At 43.5% G+C, this 19,671-nt stretch overlaps 1 protein-coding gene across 9 annotated transcripts; it reads left to right on the top strand.

Annotated features, from left to right (window-relative positions):
* The first annotated feature begins 1,473 nt into the window (after positions 1 to 1,473).
* On the top strand, positions 1,474 to 17,782 carry LOC124115133. Of its 9 annotated transcripts, none has more exons than XM_048395151.1 (6): positions 1,474 to 1,806; positions 6,570 to 6,948; positions 9,876 to 11,201; positions 11,506 to 13,101; positions 13,254 to 16,597; positions 16,826 to 17,782. In XM_048395151.1, exons 1-3 carry the CDS (start codon positions 1,651 to 1,653, stop codon positions 10,742 to 10,744), a joined length of 1,404 nt encoding a protein of 467 aa, XP_048251108.1. In that variant the 5' UTR covers positions 1,474 to 1,650; the 3' UTR covers positions 10,745 to 11,201; positions 11,506 to 13,101; positions 13,254 to 16,597; positions 16,826 to 17,782. The 9 variants fall into 9 exon arrangements, with proteins under 9 accessions (XP_048251108.1, XP_048251105.1, XP_048251111.1 ...); XM_048395148.1 differs by having other exon boundaries at positions 9,876 to 11,505; positions 11,582 to 13,101; XM_048395154.1 differs by having other exon boundaries at positions 9,876 to 12,265; positions 12,342 to 13,101.
* The last annotated feature ends 1,889 nt before the right edge of the window (positions 17,783 to 19,671 follow it).

Genomic DNA, 19,671 nt, shown 5'->3' with positions numbered 1-19,671 from the left:
GCTCGTTACTCCGAGACCTTGGTTGGATGTTCAACCTAGGTCACTGTTAAAAGCTCTGATGTGGCTGGAATATTGCTAAATTCTGACCTTCTGTCATACGCTGTGCATGTGTCAATGAGTGAACTGTCTGTTATGCTCGTTACTCCGAGACCTTCTGTCATACGCTGTGCATGTGTCAATGAGTGAACTGTCTGTTATGCTCGTTACTCCGAGACCTTCTGTCATACGCTGTGCATGTGTCAATGAGTGAACTGTCTGTTATGCTCGTTACTCCGAGACCTTCTGTCATACGCTGTGCATGTGTCAATGAGTGAACTGTCTGTTATGCTCAGCACACCTTCTTAGTCCTACTCGCATTCTATGAAAAAATCGACCACTTGCTGTTCTGAATTATTCACGTACAAACCTCATAATACACAGAACTTCTTACTCTGCTGCACAATGTATCCCCACCAACAGGGTAGGAATTTCAAAATCTTTTAAAAGGAATTGTACAGTTTTTCACATTTACTAATCTATCTGCGTTACATAATTTTAATAAGCAAGTCGATTACAAAAACTAGAATGAAGATATTTCTTTACAATTATAGCTTCTGGTGGAGACGCCGGTAACTGACGGAATGTTTACCCTCGTTGAGGTAAATTGAGCAATAAGATATACCCCTTCTAGGGATATCGTTCGCAAGGGTATTCTATGGGCAACACAGGTCTTCCCCAGTATTAACTGCGTATTTCGAGAACTTTCTAACGAGAATCAGCTGGTCACAATGAGTGACTTGTCAGGTTGCGTGCATCTCTCTCCGACGGTGCCGGACGTTGCTGCCAACAACTGTTCTTTCTGGAGTTATTGATGGACCGCCCGGATGTAGCTGGAATATTGCCGACTGGGGTGTTAAACAAATATTTCACTCTCTGGAGATTTCTGGGTAATACGTTCAAGCTTGTCGGAAGAGCCAAACAGAATGGTCATTGGTTGGAAGTATGTCGTGCCAGATCGTGTTATTGCACTCCGACTGTGTAGACTGCAACAATCAACTCTCGGATACCTGACAGTAATATAGCTGCAGTGATACAGACCTCAATGACCCCCCACCCAAACCCCCCACCCCACCCCGTGTCGACCCGGGTCAGAATGTGTCATCAGCACCCCACACATCGAGCACGAATTGGGCTACCCGTGAATTGGTCTTCAGCAACCCTGCGTAGATAGATGCTCATGATGCCAATTACTCTATTGACTGGTCCAGACTCGATTATCAATAGTATTTAAAGACCGCCGTCATATAGCTGGGATATTGCCCATATGTAAATAAAATAGGTTACCGACCGGAAGGGCAAACCATACATGACATAATTTGTCATAAGCCCCAGCATTGTTTACACAATAACGCTAGCGTGAGCCGAGAGCAGGGGACGGGGGGATGAAGGACTGGAATATATCAACAAGCTGACGTTTACTTCAAGAAAGGACATAAACACGTGGCTTTATAAATGAGAGGCGAGCTGACAGGAATTCCCATAAAAGCCACCAAAGCCATCATCTAGAACACCAACCGTCGTCCGGACCACAACAAAATTATTGCGCAGCCATTTTGAAATTTTGAAATTTGAACCGGACTGAAGTCGGTTGTGTTCATTCGCTGCTGCGGAATGTTCTTATTGCTGTTTTCTCTTGTGACGCTGATTCATGTTGTTGTGCCCCATGGGAGGATAATAGACCCCCCGGGGAGATCGACCATGTGGAGGTATGGCTTCGACACACCCCAAAACTACGACGACAATGCCCTTTTCTGCGGTGGTCGCGCGGTAAGTAGACAGTCAACCGTTGACAAACACATGTATGTATACATACAGCAGGGATGATGCAAACTGACGCCTCTACAGTATTGATTTCCTATTTGTAGGAAGATATTCATGAGGCTGCCAACCCTCTTTTTGGTACGCGGTATTCGGAGTGTATTTAGAGGGTATTCAAGACGCGGGACGCAAATACAATCGTAGTGAGTACGCAGATACAACATTAAAACATGAATAATGATGTACACTCTTCAAAAAGAGAAACGCAAAGGTAGTATGTTGTTCAGTGAACCTGACTTCACAAAAAAACGTATATAATATGGATATATGTTAATTGAAAATATTGGTTGCCTGATATTAGAGAAACGGTGCGTCAAAACGCAGCCATTGTCGATTTGCAATGTCTTAATTGTTACACACTTGTTAAAAAATGCCATGAAGGAAAACAGTAAAGCAAAATTCACGTGCAAGTTATGGCATTCGTAAGTCGTGATAGTGGCTATAAAAAGGCAAGCATAAGCTAATAATTTGTCATTCAATTGTCAACATGTTTGAAGTTCGAAAATGCGGAGACTCAGCGCTGCCGATCGGAACATCGCCATAGGACGTATCCAAAGAGGGGAATCGCAGTCTTCTGTTGCATGCCACTTCAATGTCCATCTTAGTACCATTTGCCGCCGTTGTGACCGATACACACAGTTCAATACTACTGCAGACCGTCCGAAAACTGGCCGAGAGTTACCACCCCTGCACAGGATCGCTACATTGGACTGTTCTACCTACGTCATCGCAATGCCACAGATAGGGAGGCTGCAGGACGCAACCCTGGTTTGAGGAGGATATCGGACCAGACTGTCAGGAACCATCTCCGCGAGACTTGAATCCGAGCATCGACAGCGACGCTTGCGTTGGTGCCATACCGTACAGCCTTGGAATTTGAGAAACTGGAGACGAGTGTGGTTTAGCGACGAATCACGATTTCTGGAAGACAACATGTTTATCGTCGTCGAAATGAGCGTTTTGCCCCACATTGTGTACGTGAATTGGGGGGGGGGGGGGGGGGGGGGGGGGGGGTCCCACACCACGAGATCTGACTTGGTTGTGGTTCAGGGAAATCTGAGAGCAAATTGCTACATCGCTACATGAATCAAATTCTTCAACCTCACCTTCTTCCAATCATTGACCACCAGAGGAAGCTGTTTTAACAGGACAACGATCCATCGCACACAGTTCGTGTCACCGTAAACTACCTTCATAATGCCAACATCAACGTTTTGCCCTCCGGATCAAACGAACACCTCTGGGATTTACTCAATCGACATGTACGTCAACGTCAGAACACGCCGCAGGCACTCCCACAAACTGATCAACGCGTGACAAGCAGAATTCAGCAGAATTCAGCAGGACAGAATTCGTGTACTTATCCAGTCAGTGCCGAGGAGATGCAGAGCCGCGATTGCTGCCCGGGGCGGTCACACGAGATACTGAGTTCAGCACAACCCTGTGGCCGTATGTGACATGACAATGAACAGTTTTCAATGCCTTTGTACAATGACAACATGTGACTATCGAACTCCAAAAGTTCATATTTGTATCTATGATATTAAATAAAATATATCGACTTTATTAGGTACAATAGATTTACTAAAAATCATTCTGTGAGTTTCTTTTTTTTTAAAGTGTACGTTACAATGTCTTTTATATATCATTTTTTTTTTTTTTTCGATAAATGTTTTTAGAAATTCATCTTTAAATTGCACCCTTTACTCAATGCTTTTGAGCTTTGTGTTAAACAGTATTCGGGATTACAGGGGTGAGCAATGAGGATCAGAGTGCAAACTTAGATGGTATTGGGGATCAGGGTTGAATGATGAGGATCAGAGTGCAAACTTTGATGGTATTGGGGATCAGGGTTGAATGATGAGGATCAGAGTGCAAACTTTGATGGTATTGGGAGTCAGTGTTGAATGATGAGATTCAGAGTGCAAACTTTGATGGTATTGGGAATCAGGGTTGAATGATGAGATTCAGAGTGCAAACTTTGATGGTATTGGGAATCAGGGTTGAATGATGAGATTCAGAGTGCAAACTTTGATGGTATTGGGAATCAGGGTTGAATGATGAGATTCAGAGTGCAAACTTTGATGGTATTGGGGATCAGGGTTGAGAGATGAGAAACACCACCGCATGCATATATTTAACGTATTTGTTGACATTACCATGTTTTCAGAATGCACACAATCTCCCATGCTGATGGAGTTCTTAATATTGTTTCATGTTTTTAAAAATAACATTTTCCCTAATCGTCACAGTTGTGCAGTAATTGAGAAGCGATATAATCCCTGTACATCACCAGGTGAACAAAGAGAAATATGTTTCGACAAAAACTAACAAGCAAATCCAGAAGAAAGAAAATACGAGTTCAGGTTTCAGGCTCGGCTATACGTGTTTTACTTCTAACAGTGAATATTCATGGTATCGGGGCAATGTGTATATTCTGACAGGTGGGGCTTTATTAGCTATTCTTTATTAACCTGTCCCTCACCTGTACGTTTCCTCACACGCAGTATAAGCCATTTAACCATCTGTCTTTCCATAAAAGACATCCACCATCTTGGTCCGCAACTCGAACATCCTGTCAGAATAACAAAAATGAAACTAGCCCTTGACATGTTGGCTTCAGAATGTTTCGTACATTCATGTACTGTGTTAGTGGAAGAAAGCAACATACGTCGGTATTTCGGTATAACGATGTGTTTGTTGCTTTGTTGTTTAACGCCGCACTCAGGAATATTCCAGCCATATGACGGCGGTCTGTATAATAATCGAATCTGGGCCAGACAATCCTGTGATTGACATCATGAGCATGGATCCTGGCAATTGGGATACGATGACATGCATCAACCAAGTCAGCGAGCCTGACCACCCGATCCCGTTCGTCGCCTCTTTAAACAAGCATAGTCGCCTTTTATGGCAAGCATGGGTTGCTGAACTTCTATTCTACCCCGGATCTTCTCGGGTCTTAATAATGCTGTGTTTCCAAAGAGAGTTTACATTATCAAAAAGAATCTCTCGGCCCCTGATTGACACGCGAGTCTTTCGTGTTGCACGTTCGACAAGTGCCGGACGAGCCTATATTTGCATATGGGGTTAATAAATAAGTTGGCCGTTTTTGTCGATGATGTTCCGTTTCTTAAGATTGGCAAGGTAGTCTTTCGGTCGTTGTGTCGGAAAATGTAATACATTTACGACAACCTCATAAACCTGTACTTACCTGATAGAGGTTCGGTTTTTGTTTTGTTCAATCCCATTTATAAGCCGCCGTGACGTAGTTGAAATATTACTGACTACAGCGTCAAACGACACTCACTCGATCCCTGATGTGTAAAGACTTACAATATTTCTACACACACGAGATAGATCTTATTTACCACAGTTCTCTATTAAATGTTTCTTTAAAGCAAACAACAATTCATTCAAATACAAGTCCCATGTTTATAAGGTGAGTTCTGTTTGAGGTGGAGACTGACCGACATGTATGTTAACAATGCCCATGACTGGTGCTCGTTCCACACCTATTTTTACAATAGGCACCTCCTAACTAAAACTGGAAGTTTGTATATAATGTTGGAGGCGAAGTCAGTGTAACAACTATTTAGGTGTAGGTGGGTTTGTTTGGGTGTGTGGACAGAATGATGTAAAGCGTTGGCAGGTAACGCAGTCTAACTGATTATATTTTGGATAACCTGAAAGCAAATCACCACAATCAAGTATATTGTTTTTGTCTCTATCAGCTCATCTATTTGGAGTTTGTTCATATATATCGTACGAATTTCCGCTGGCTCCATCAAATTTGTGAAAGTCTATAATTTATGTCCCCATGCCTTCCACGTTGAGCCGACATAGCGCCCAACCCGTAGTTTGACGCGGTGTATTCAACTATTCAACTGATCAATATTACACCTTGCCCACCGTCATGCAAACTTATACAAGGTGACCTGTCTCATAGTGTTTTCATTTTTCTTTCGAAAGCGTTGTTAATAAAACCATCTCTTATATTAAAGTATATTTAAGAAAGAAATACTTCAGCCATGATATGAAAAAAGGTTGACATTTACGATGCATGCTAAATACATTTCTGTACGGCCTCCATTGTGGACTGATGACACGGATGGCCCAGTCGTTTAAGGCACCGTAATTCACTGTGCAGAGTTGCGTCCCTTGGGCACATCAGACATCTATGATCCTGGGTTCGAATCCCGTTTCGCCACATTTACGTAACTAGGTTTATCAGCACCGTGGGTTTCACCAAAGCGGTAAACGTCTGAGACCTGCATCACTTCTGGCTTTCCCCCACATAAAGCTGACATGCCGTGATATAACTGGAATAATGTTCAAAGCGGCGTTAGACCAAACTCACCCGACTATTGCAGATTTAAAGAGAGACACGGTTACATGCATCAGGCGAGGGGTGCAGGGGATTTAACGAATGGAAAGGTCTTCTTCACTACGCGTGTACATTACGCGTGTACATGCTACAGGACCTTTTTTCGGCGAAATATTTGTGCTTGACAATATGACCTGTCCGGCCGGCATCCTTTAACTCGAATTGCAAACAGGTCAGTTGTGTCTCATCAAACATTATGACGTCAAGACTCGATTAATTACAGACCTCCGCCACATAGTTGGAATATTGCTGAGTGCGGAGTTAAACAACACACAACAAACAACAAACAAATTCTGTTTCGTAACGTATCAACGCGTTGTTTCAGCACCAGTGGGAGCATATGAACGGCCTGTGTGGGCTCTGTGGTGACCCCTATGACCAACGACCTCGACCTCACGAAGCTGGCGGCAAATACGCCAAGGGCATCGTGACCGAGACCTTTCTCCAAGGGCAGATAATCAACGTAAAGATCGAGGTGACTGCTAATCACGGTGGCGTCTTTGCGTTCCGCCTGTGTCCCCTACTCTGGTACATGGGCGAGGCCAATGAGCCGTGCTTTGAGCGGAACCAACTTCGACTTGTTGACGGGAGCAGCAAGTTCATCATCCCTCCCCCAGCTGTAGCCCGGGTGTACTCCATCCCCCTAGTGCTCCCACAGGGCGTCATCTGTACCAGGTGCGTCATCCAGTGGACGTGGACGACAGGTGAGGAGCAACAATAGATAATTACCATCACTTTGGGCTTCATTGGTCACATTACAAAGTGTTTTGATTTAAACATATTTTATTCAGATTGAAATGGATTGGGAACAAGTTATCCAACTTAGGACTCCCTCTCCATGGTATTTACAAAGCTTGTACAGTAAATCATATACAAGGAAAACAGAAAAGAAGATTAGTGTAAAGATAACAAGAAATGTTCAAAAGAGAGAGACTAGTATATGTAAATTAAAGTGTTACCCAAATCTCTTTGTATGACTTATAAACATTTGCACTGCTTTAAAGATGTGTTGATTTTCGATAATGGACAAACATTCATTTCTGTTTAACATCAAATTTAAATCTAATTTAGCATTTTTGTTCACGGCGTTCTGTAAAATGTCCCGAATTATTATTAACATAGTTTTTCTTTGGTGGACGTACAATGGACAATTTAATAAATAATGATATGCGTTTTCACATGGATCACCACATTGACATATTGGATCACATTTTACCTCTATTCTGTATAAATCATAATTTAACTGGCTTTTCATGTATCTTAATCGAGTATGATAAATATTCAACTTTCTAACACCATAGGAAAAATATGGAGGTGCAATGACTTGCTCTTTTTGTATGTATGTCTTGAATTGGGATGTAGATGTACAATTTCTACCTGCTGCAGGAATAGTGTTCCATAACCTTACAGTTGATGGAATAAAAGAACACGTTGAGTGTTTTAATCTAGTATATGGAATCCCAATATTGTCTGAATTTCTTAAATAATGTGATATATTTGAACCTACAGTGGTTGGTACAATGTCTTTAAGATAAGTTGGGGCAATATTACTTTGTATTTTGTAGAACAAACATAGCTTGCGTTTCCTTCTTCGTTCTATTAACGTTTCCCATCCTGTTACATAATACAGATGTGTGTGCGAAGTATACTTTGGGAGCCCAGTAACTACTCTGGCAGCTTCTAGTTGGAGATTTTCTAACTGAGTTGATAATTCTATATTACACCCATCCCACACTTCACACGCATATTCGAAATGGGGTCTTATGAAGATTGTATATACTTTATTTAGTGTATTTCTGTTCAATATGAATTTTAATTTTCTCATTGAATTTATCATTTTTGATGTTGACTTAATTATGTTATCTACGTGACAGGACCATTTACCGTTTGATGCAAACGTTATACCCAAATGTTTATGATTTTGAACATTCTTAACTTTACATTCATCAAAGTACAAGGTAATGAGGTCTGATTCATCTTTTAAGGAAAATATAACCGCTTTTGTTTTATCTGGGTTGTATTTAATTAACCAGCGTTTTGCCCAGTTACACAGCTTGCTCAGATTTAAATTTAGAGTTGATTCAACAAGTTGATTGTCTGGTGAAGAAAAGCCGAGTGCTGTATCGTCAGCAAAGAGTCTTGTTATGCAATCTAATTCATCAGCAATGTCGTTAACAAACACAATGAATAAAAAAGGGACCTAACACCGACCCCTGTGGAACGCCAGCCTTCAAAATCCTTGGCTTGGATAAAGCGCCGCTTACAAACACTGATTGAGTACGATTGCTTATGTAACTGGACAGCCATTCAAGTAAATTCCCTTTTATACCATACATTTCTAATTTGTACATAAGCCCTCTATGCCAGACACGATCAAATGCTTTTGACACATCGCAAAAAAACATGCAATATTTTTCTCTATTATCTAAAGATATACAAATTTGATTATACAATTCATTTAATTGATGGACAGTGGAATGGCCTTTTTGAAAGCCCGACTGGTATTTATATAACAATTTATTGTCATGAAAGTAGTTATAAAGATGCTTAAATACAACTCTTTCAAATACTTTACCTATACAACTAATGAGTGATATTGGTCTGTAATTTGTCACAACTGAATGATCTCCTATCTTATACAATGGCATGACATGCGCTCTTTTCCATTCTGTTGGATATGCATTTAAAGCCAATGAATGATTGAATAACATACATAAAACAATACTAATGCTGTTTACTGTTTTCTTTAATAGGTTGTTACTTATTCTGTCTGGACCAGATGCCTTGTTAATTTGAAGACATTTTATAACGTCAGATATTTCATTTTCTGAGACAGTTAATTTGTCAAAAATACTCTTAGTGCGTTGATTGAAATATGGTAATTCTTCCCGTTCTTCTGTTAGGGTAGATATGGATTGGAAATATTCATTTAATCTCTCTGATTTTTCTAAATCTGAAAATATAGTGGGACAGTCATCGGTATCTTGTTTCCTTAACGGGGGGATGCTCGTAGATCATCGTACAAAGTGTTCCAGATACAAGTTCCAGAAATCACCAGAAACAACCCCCTTCAGAAAATGGATTTTATGGAAATTATCCACCCCTAAACACGTGATGTGCTCTCCAATCATTAACATCTTTAGACTACCACCTAATTAACTGAAGTCCTTTGCTCTACGACCAGTCTTCAAATCAGCGCCCGCCTTAAGGAATGATCCTCCATACATAATGAAATACACTGACGATGTGGACACATTCAAATCCAGACTTAAAACACATGTATTTTGATCTGTATAAGTCCCTGTTTTCACTCACTTGTATACATCAAGTATGTACGTTTCACTTATATTCACCTTGTAACGACTTGAGCATATCCCACGGCGTTGAATAACGCATATATACAAAAACATTATCATTATAATAATGTTCTGAAAAAGGTGTGTTGGATTAAGAATAAAAGTTTGTGAAGAGAAAAAAACATGTTTTGAAGCAATGACCGAAAACATATCCTGTCTGTAACAAAAGGTTACTCCTCCCTATGTGTGTGTGAATGTGTCGTTGCTGGGAACACTTACTGCTGCAAGATGTCTCACGGATTTATTTCTCTCAGTATTTATAACGACTGTTTCAGCCAACTCGTGGGGTTGTGACGACAACACAGAGTGCTGCATTGGGTGTGGTCCCCAGGAGCAGTTTGTCAACTGTGCAGACATCGCAATCATCCCCGTCAGACAGGGCCAACGATTCCGACCGCCGATGCCAGTAAAGCCAACCCCTACCCGTGTGGTTCAGAGGGACAAGAAGATCGTGGTATACGGCTCCGACGGTAAACCTGTGCCCACCCCAGGGCCCGCAAGACGACCAATCGACACCAAGCCAGCCCCAGTCAACAGTCAGTACCAGCAATGGCAAAATCCTAGTTCAGGGCCTCAGCCTTACAGACCTCCGAGGCCTGCTCTACCGCACGTGTATAACTCGTATATCCCCAAACAGCCTCAGATACAAGCGTTTCAAACTGGTTTGTCAAATCAATACATGGAACCATCTTACAGTTCAAGAACAGTCCCCAAACCCAAGCCTCAGCCCCGCCCTCAGCCTGTCTCACCCCAAGTGTACAATGCATACATCCCCAAACCGCAAACAGTTACGTCGCGTCAAACCGGTTCAAATCCTCACGTGGGGCAACCTTATAGTTCACGAGCCGTATCGAACCGCCAAATGTCTCCACCCCCTGCAAGAAGAGCCCCAACGGGACCTGTCGCTGAAAGTGGATACGGAAGTCCGAAGGCAGCATCCTTGTCCGATGTGCCTAGTACCCTTTTAAGCCAACTTGCATCTCTCATGAAGAGTGGAAAACCGCCAAGCTGCCATCCTAAATTCCAATCTCTCAACGTTGATTGCAACAGAAACTGTGCGCCGAGTGGGAATCACTGTCTCGCTAGGAAACCCTCCGAGTCTCTCAACACTGCCTGCATGTTACTGTGCTCCGTCGCCATGTGACACCTGCAGTGTACCAGTACAATTATAGTTGTGTGTTTATGACAATGATGGATCAAGTACGTCAGCATTTGTCGTGTGATGAATGTTAACCACTGTTCGTATATGTGTATGTGTATATTTCCGGAAAGTATTTTAGCAGCAAGACTGATGCATTGAGCGTGAGCGTGTCAGATCGACACACAAGACTGATGTGTGGAATGTGAGGAGCGTCTTGCGGGACAGAACATATGACAGACTCCGGTGTCAGATCTACACACAAGACTGATGTGTGGAATATGAGGTGCGTCTTGCAGAACAGAACATAGGTCAGACTCCTGTGTCAGATCTACACACAAGACTGATGTGTGGAATGTGAGGTGCGTCTTGCAGAACAGAACATAGGTCAGACTCCTGTGCCAGATCTACACACAAGACTGATGTGTGGAATGTGATGAGCCTCTTGCAGAACAGAACATAGGTCAGACTCCTGTGCCAGATCTACACACAAGACTGATGTGTGGAATGTGAGGAGCGTCTTGCAGAACAGAACATATGTCAGACTCTTGTGCCAGATCTACACACAAGACTGATGTGTGGAATGTGAGGAGCGTCTTGCAGAACAGAACATATGTCAGACTCTTGTGCCAGATCTACACACAATACTGATGTGTGGAATGTGATGAGCCTCTTACAGAACAGAACATAGGTCAGACTCTTGTGCCAGATCTACACACAAGACTGATGTGTGGAATGTGAGGTGCGTCTTGCAGAACAGAACATAGGTCAGACTCCTGTGTCAGATCTACACACAAGACTGATGTGTGGAATGTGAGGTGCGTCTTGCAGAACAGAACATAGGTCAAACTCCTGTGTCAGATCTACACACAAGACTGATGTGTGGAATGTGATGAGCCTCTTGCAGAACAGAACATATGTCAGACTCCCGTGCCAGATCTACACACAAGACTGATGTGTGGAATGTGAGGTGCGTCTTGCAGAACAGAACATATGTCAGACTCCTGCGTCAGATCTACACACAAGACTGATGTGTGGAATGTGATGAGCCTCTTGCAGAACAGAACATATGTCAGACTCCCGTGCCAGATCTACACACAAGACTGATGTGTGGAATGTGAGGTGCGTCTTGCAGAACAGAATATAGGTCAGACTCCTGTGCCAGATCTACACACAAGACTGATGTGTGGAATGTGATGAGCCTCTTGCAGAACAGAACATTGGTCAGACTCCTGTGCCAGATCTACACAAAAGACTGATGTGTGGAATGTGAGGTGCGTCTTGCAGAACAGAACATAGGTCAGACTCCTGTGTCAGATCTACACACAAGACTGATGTGTGGAATGTGAGGTGCGTCTTGCAGAACAGAACATAGGTCAGACTCTTGTGTCAGATCTACACACAAGACTGATGTGTGGAATGTGATGAGCCTCTTGCAGAACAGAACATATGTCAGACTCCCGTGCCAGATCTACACACAAGACTGATGTGTGGAATGTGATGAGCCTCTTGCAGAACAGAACATAGGTCAGACTCCTGTGCCAGATCTACACACAAGACTGATGTGTGGAATGTGAGGTGCGTCTTGCAGAACAGAACATAGGTCAGACTCCTGTGCCAGATCTACACACAAGACTGATGTGTGGAATGTGATGAGCCTCTTGCAGAACAGAACATAGGTCAGACTCCTGTGCCAGATCTACACACAAGACTGATGTGTGGAATGTGAGGTGCGTCTTGCAGAACAGAATATAGGTCAGACTCCTGTGCCAGATCTACACACAAGACTGATGTGTGGAATGTGATGAGCCTCTTGCAGAACAGAACATAGGTCAGACTCCTGTGTCAGATCTACACACAAGACTGATGTGTGGAATGTGAGGTGCGTCTTGCAGAACAGAACATATGTCAGACTCCTGTGTCAGATCTACACACAAGACTGATGTGTGGAATGTGATGAGCCTCTTGCAGAACAGAACATAGGTCAGTCTCCTGTGCCAGATCTACACACAAGACTGATGTGTGGAATGTGAGGTGCGTCTTGCAGAACAGAACATAGGTCAAACTCCTGTGTCAGATCTACACACAAGACTGATGTGTGGAATGTGATGAGCCTCTTGCAGAACAGAACATATGTCAGACTCCTGTGCCAGATCTACACACAAGACTGATGTGTGGAATGTGAGGTGCGTCTTGCAGAACAGAACATAGGTCAGACTCCTGTGCCAGATCTACACACAAGACTGATGTGTGGAATGTGAGGTGCGTCTTGCAGAACAGAACATAGGTCAGACTCCTGTGTCAGATCTACACACAAGACTGATGTGTGGAATGTGATGAGCCTCTTGCAGAACAGAACATAGGTCAGACTCCTGTGCCAGATCTACACACAAGACTGAAGTGTGGAATGTGAGGTGCGTCTTGCAGAACAGAACATAGGTCAGACTCCTGCGTCAGATCTACACACAAGACTGATGTGTGGAATGTGAGGTGTGTCTTGCAGAACAGAACATAGGTCAGACTCCTGTGCCAGATCTACACACAAGACTGATGTGTGGAATGTGATGAGCCTCTTGCAGAACAGAACATAGGTCAGACTCCTGCGTCAGATCTACACACAAGACTGATGTGTGGAATGTGAGGTGCGTCTTGCAGAACAGAACATAGGTCAGACTCCTGTGCCAGATCTACACACAAGACTGATGTGTGGAATGTGTTGAGCCTCTTGCAGAACAGAACATATGTCAGACTCCTGTGCCAGATCTACACACAAGACTGATGTGTGGAATGTGAGGTGCGTCTTGCAGAACAGAACATAGGTCAGACTCCTGTGCCAGATCTACACACAAGACTGATGTGTGGAATGTGATGAGCCTCTTGCAGAACAGAACATAGGTCAGACTCCTGTGCCAGATCTACACACAAGACTGAAGTGTGGAATGTGATGAGCCTCTTGCAGAACAGAACATATGTCAGACTCTTGTGCCAGATCTACACACAAGACTGATGTGTGGAATGTGATGAGCCTCTTGCAGAACAGAACATATGTCAGACTCTTGTGCCAGATCTACACACAAGACTGATGTGTGGAATGTGAGGTGCGTCTTGCAGAACAGAACATATGTCAGACTCTTGTTCCAGATCTACACACAATACTGATGTGTGGAATGTGATGAGCCTCTTGCAGAACAGAACATAGGTCAGACTCCTGCGTCAGATCTACACACAAGACTGATGTGTGGAATGTGAGGTGCGTCTTGCAGAACAGAACATAGGTCAGACTCCTGTGCCAGATCTACACACAAGACTGATGTGTGGAATGTGATGAGCCTCTTGCAGAACAGAACATAGGTCAGACTCCTGTGCCAGATCTACACACAAGACTGATGTGTGGAATGTGAGGTGCGTCTTGCAGAACAGAACATAGGTCAGACTCCCGTGCCAGATCTACACACAAGACTGATGTGTGGAATGTGATGAGCCTCTTGCAGAACAGAACATAGGTCAGACTCCTGTGCCAGATCTACACACAAGACTGATGTGTGGAATGTGATGAGCCTCTTGCAGAACAGAACATAGGTCAGACTCCTGCGTCAGATCTACACACAAGACTGATGTGTGGAATGTGATGAGCCTCTTGCAGAACAGAACATATGTCAGACTCCTGTGCCAGATCTACACACAAGACTGATGTGTGGAATGTGAGGTGCGTCTTGCAGAACAGAACATATGTCAGACTCCTGCGTCAGATCTACACACAAGACTGATGTGTGGAATGTGATGAGCCTCTTGCAGAACAGAACATATGTCAGACTCCCGTGTCAGATCTACACACAAGACTGATGTGTGGAATCTGAGGTGCGTCTTGCAGAACAGAATATAGGTCAGACTCCTGTGTCAGATCTACACACAAGACTGATGTGTGGAATGTGATGAGCCTCTTGCAGAACAGAACATTGGTCAGACTCCTGTGCCAGATCTACACAAAAGACTGATGTGTGGAATGTGAGGTGCGTCTTGCAGAACAGAACATAGGTCAGACTCCTGTGTCAGATCTACACACAAGACTGATGTGTGGAATGTGAGGTGCGTCTTGCAGAACAGAACATAGGTCAGACTCCTGTGTCAGATCTACACACAAGACTGATGTGTGGAATGTGATGAGCCTCTTGCAGAACAGAACATATGTCAGACTCTTGTGCCAGATCTACACACAAGACTGATGTGTGGAATGTGATGAGCCTCTTGCAGAACAGAACATAGGTCAGACTCCTGTGCCAGATCTACACACAAGACTGATGTGTGGAATGTGAGGTGCGTCTTGCAGAACAGAATATAGGTCAGACTCCTGTGCCAGATCTACACACAAGACTGATGTGTGGAATGTGATGAGCCTCTTGCAGAACAGAACATAGGTCAGACTCCTGTGTCAGATCTACACACAAGAGTGATGTGTGGAATGTGAGGTGCGTCTTGCAGAACAGAACATAGGTCAGACTCCTGTGTCAGATCTACACACAAGACTGATGTGTGGAATGTGATGAGCCTCTTGCAGAACAGAACATAGGTCAGACTCCTGTGCCAGATCTACACACAAGACTGATGTGTGGAATGTGAGGTGCGTCTTGCAGAACAGAACATAGGTCAAACTCCTGTGTCAGATCTACACACAAGACTGATGTGTGGAATGTGATGAGCCTCTTGCAGAACAGAACATAGGTCAGACTCCTGTGCCAGATCTACACACAAGACTGATGTGTGGAATGTGAGGTGCGTCTTGCAGAACAGAACATAGGTCAGACTCCCGTGCCAGATCTACACACAAGACTGATGTGTGGAATGTGAGGTGCGTCTTGCAGAACAGAACATAGGTCAGACTCCTGTGTCAGATCTACACACAAGACTGATGTGTGGAATGTGATGAGCCTCTTGCAGAACAGAACATAGGTCAGACTCCCGTGCCAGATCTACACACAAGAGTGATGTGTGGAATGTGAGGTGCGTCTTGCAGAACAGAACATAGGTCAGACTCCTGTGTCAGATCTACACAAAAGACTGATGTGTGGAATGTGATGAGCCTCTTGCAGAACAGAACATATGTCAGACTCTTGTGCCAGATCTACACACAAGACTGATGTGTGGAATGTGAGGTGCGTCTTGCAGAACAGAACATATGTCAGACTCTTGTGCCAGATCTACACACAAGACTGATGTGTGGAATGTGAGGTGCGTCTTGCAGAACAGAACATATGTCAGACTCTTGTGCCAGATCTACACACAATACTGATGTGTGGAATGTGATGAGCCTCTTGCAGAACAAAACATATGTCAGACTCCTGCGTCAGATCTACACACAAGAGTGATGTGTGGAATGTGAGGTGCGTCTTGCAGAACAGAACATAGGTCAGACTCCTGTGCCAGATCTACACACAAGACTGATGTGTGGAATGTGATGAGCCTCTTGCAGAACAGAACATAGGTCAGACTCCCGTGCCAGATCTACACACAAGACTGAAGTGTGGAATGTGAGGTGCGTCTTGCAGAACAGAACATAGGTCAGACTCCTGTGCCAGATCTACACACAAGACTGATGTGTGGAATGTGATGAGCCTCTTGCAGAACAGAACATATGTCAGACTCTAGTGCCAGATTTACACACAAGACTGATGTGTGGAATGTGAGGTGCGTCTTGCAGAACAGAACATATGTCAGACTCTTGTGCCAGATCTACACACAAGACTGATGTGTGGAATGTGAGGTGCGTCTTGCAGAACAGAACATATGTCAGACTCTTGTGCCAGATCTACACACAAGACTGATGTGTGGAATGTGATGAGCCTCTTGCAGAACAGAACATAGGTCAGACTCCTGCGTCAGATCTACACACAAGAGTGATGTGTGGAATTTGAGGTGCGTCTTGCAGAACAGAACATAGGTCAGACTCCTGTGCCAGATCTACACACAAGACTGATGTGTGGAATGTGATGAGCCTCTTGTAGAACAGAACATAGGTCAGACTCCTGTGCCAGATCTACACACAAGACTGATGTGTGGAATGTGAGGTGCGTCTTGCAGAACAGAACATAGGTCAGACTCCCGTGCCAGATCTACACACAAGACTGATGTGTGGAATGTGATGAGCCTCTTGCAGAACAGAACATAGGTCAGACTCCTGTGCCAGATCTACACACAAGACTGATGTGTGGAATGTGATGAGCCTCTTGCAGAACAGAACATAGGTCAGACTCCTGCGTCAGATCTACACACAAGACTGATGTGTGGAATGTGATGAGCCTCTTGCAGAACAGAACATATGTCAGACTCCTGTGTCAGATCTACACACAAGACTGATGTGTGGAATGTGAGGTGCGTCTTGCAGAACAGAACATCGGAGGACAGCTGGCTGGAACAGAATGGATTTGTTCCATGTCTGTTTCCTCTTTTTCAGTTTGTGCATTCTACCAATTACTATTAAAGACATTCAACGGGTTTTTCATGTCCTTAATAAGCCCATTTAGTGGAGTATGCTTCGACATCGGCATCCGTAATGATTTTAAAGCTGTGATCCCAATTGGCAGGAGGTTGCTCGGGATATTTTGGTCCATATTTGAATAAATGACGATGGCTGTTTTTGTCAACAATATGTGATTATGGTTGGTAGTAGTATGAGAAGTCTTGGCAGACACAAGTAGTGGAATTTACATCATGAGCGGCCAAGTCCACGTTCCGCAACACTTTCCTTGATTGAACAACCTGGATGAAATGGTTGGTGGTTCCTAAAATGTTTTGGAAAACTGATTTTGGTATGAGAATGTAACTTAAATTTAAGGCATCAATTTAATTATCAATTCCAAACCATGTTGAGATGTATTTAACAACTAATAATTATGTTGGCAATCCTTGTTTCATGTGACAATTTATGCGGCATGTAGTCCAAACGTCTTCACTCGGACAACGCACTGCCAGGTGATACAGTGGGGAAGTGACACTACATTAATCCACAAATTGCTTTGTATCTAACAGGAATTAAAGTAGTCATGGAAACATGAGACGTTTGGCACTTAATCACGTTAACACTTCTTTATTAACTCTGTGTTAATACTGGACAATATCAGTTCATGTCATTAGGCCTTAGCCAACTCATGGCACAAATATAGTGCTGTTGAGAATTTTGGAGGTGTGGAAAATATGGAAAATACGACTTAAAATGAAATACGAATAACAACAAATTCGAAACAGACTGTAACATTTTCTCCCTATTACCTGTCCTACTGTATGCATGTTAGGCTAGTAACACCAGGAAAGGACTGTAACATTCTCTCCCTATTACCTGACCACCTGTATGCATGTTAGGCTAGTAACACCAGGAAAGGACTGTAACATTCTCTCCCTATTACCTGACCACCTGTATGCATGTTAGGCTAGTAACACCAGGAAAGGACTGTAACATTCTCTCCCTATTACCTGACCACCTGTATGCATGTTAGGCTAGTAACACCAGGAAAGGACTGTAACATTCTCTCCCTATAACCTGTCCACCTGTATGCATGTTAGGCTAGTAACACCAGGAAAGGACTGTAACATTCTCTCCCTATAACCTGTCCACCTGTATGCATGTTAGGCTAGTAACACCAGGAAAGGACTGTAACATTCTCTCCCTATTACCTGTCCACCTGTATGCATGTTAGGCTAGTAACACCAGGAAAGGACTGTAACATTCTCTCCCTATTACCTGTCCACCTGTATGCATCTTAGGCTAGTAACACCAGGAAAAGACTGTAACATTCTCTCCCTATTACCTGACCACCTGTATGCATGTTAGGCTAGTAACACCAGGAAAGGACTGTAATATTCTCTCCCTATAACCTGTCCACCTGTATGCATGTTAGGCTAGTAACACCAGGAAAGGACTGTAACATTCTCTCCCTATAACCTGTCCACCTGTATGCATGTTAGGCTAGTAACACCAGGAAAGGACTGTAACATTCTCTCCCTATTACCTGTCCACCTGTATGCATGTTAGGCTAGTAACACCAGGAAAGGACTGTAACATTCTCTCCCTATAACCTGTCCACCTGTATGCATGTTAGGCTAGTAACACCAGGAAAGAACTGTAACATTCTCTCCCTATTACCTGACCACCTGTATGCATGTTAGGCTAGTAACACCAGGAAAGGACTGTAACATTCTCTCCCTATTACCTGTCCACCTGTATGCATGTTAGGCTAGTAACACCAGGAAAGGACTGTAACATTCTCTCCCTATTACCTGACCACCTGTATGCATCTTAGGCTAGTAACACCAGGAAAAGACTGTAACATTCTCTCCCTATTACCTGACCACCTGTATGCATGTTAGGCTAGTAACACCAGGAAAGGACTGTAACATTCTCTCCCTATAACCTGTCCACCTGTATGCATGTTAGGCTAGTAACACCAGGAAAGGACTGTAACATTCTCTCCCTATAACCTGTCCACCTGTATGCATGTTAGGCTAGTAACACCAGGAAAGGACTGTAACATTCTCTCCCTATTACCTGTCCACCTGTATGCATGTTAGGCTAGTAACACCAGGAAAGGACTGTAACATTCTCTCCCTATTACCTGTCCACCTGTATGCATCTTAGGCTAGTAACACCAGGAAAAGACTGTAACATTCTCTCCCTATTACCTGACCACCTGTATGCATGTTAGGCTAGTAACACCAGGAAAGGACTGTAATATTCTCTCCCTATAACCTGTCCACCTGTATGCATGTTAGGCTAGTAACACCAGGAAAGGACTGTAACATTCTCTCCCTATAACCTGTCCACCTGTATGCATGTTAGGCTAGTAACACCAGGAAAGGACTGTAACATTCTCTCCCTATTACCTGTCCACCTGTATGCATGTTAGGCTAGTAACACCAGGAAAGGACTGTAACATTCTCTCCCT

This window comes from Haliotis rufescens, unplaced genomic scaffold (genome assembly GCF_023055435.1).
Source record: "Haliotis rufescens isolate VD_foot unplaced genomic scaffold, xgHalRufe1.0.p SCAF_14, whole genome shotgun sequence".
Lineage (NCBI taxonomy): Eukaryota > Metazoa > Mollusca > Gastropoda > Lepetellida > Haliotidae > Haliotis > Haliotis rufescens.
The sequence above is the reverse complement of the archived record's forward strand: the minus strand, read 5'-3'. Positions and strand labels throughout refer to the sequence as shown.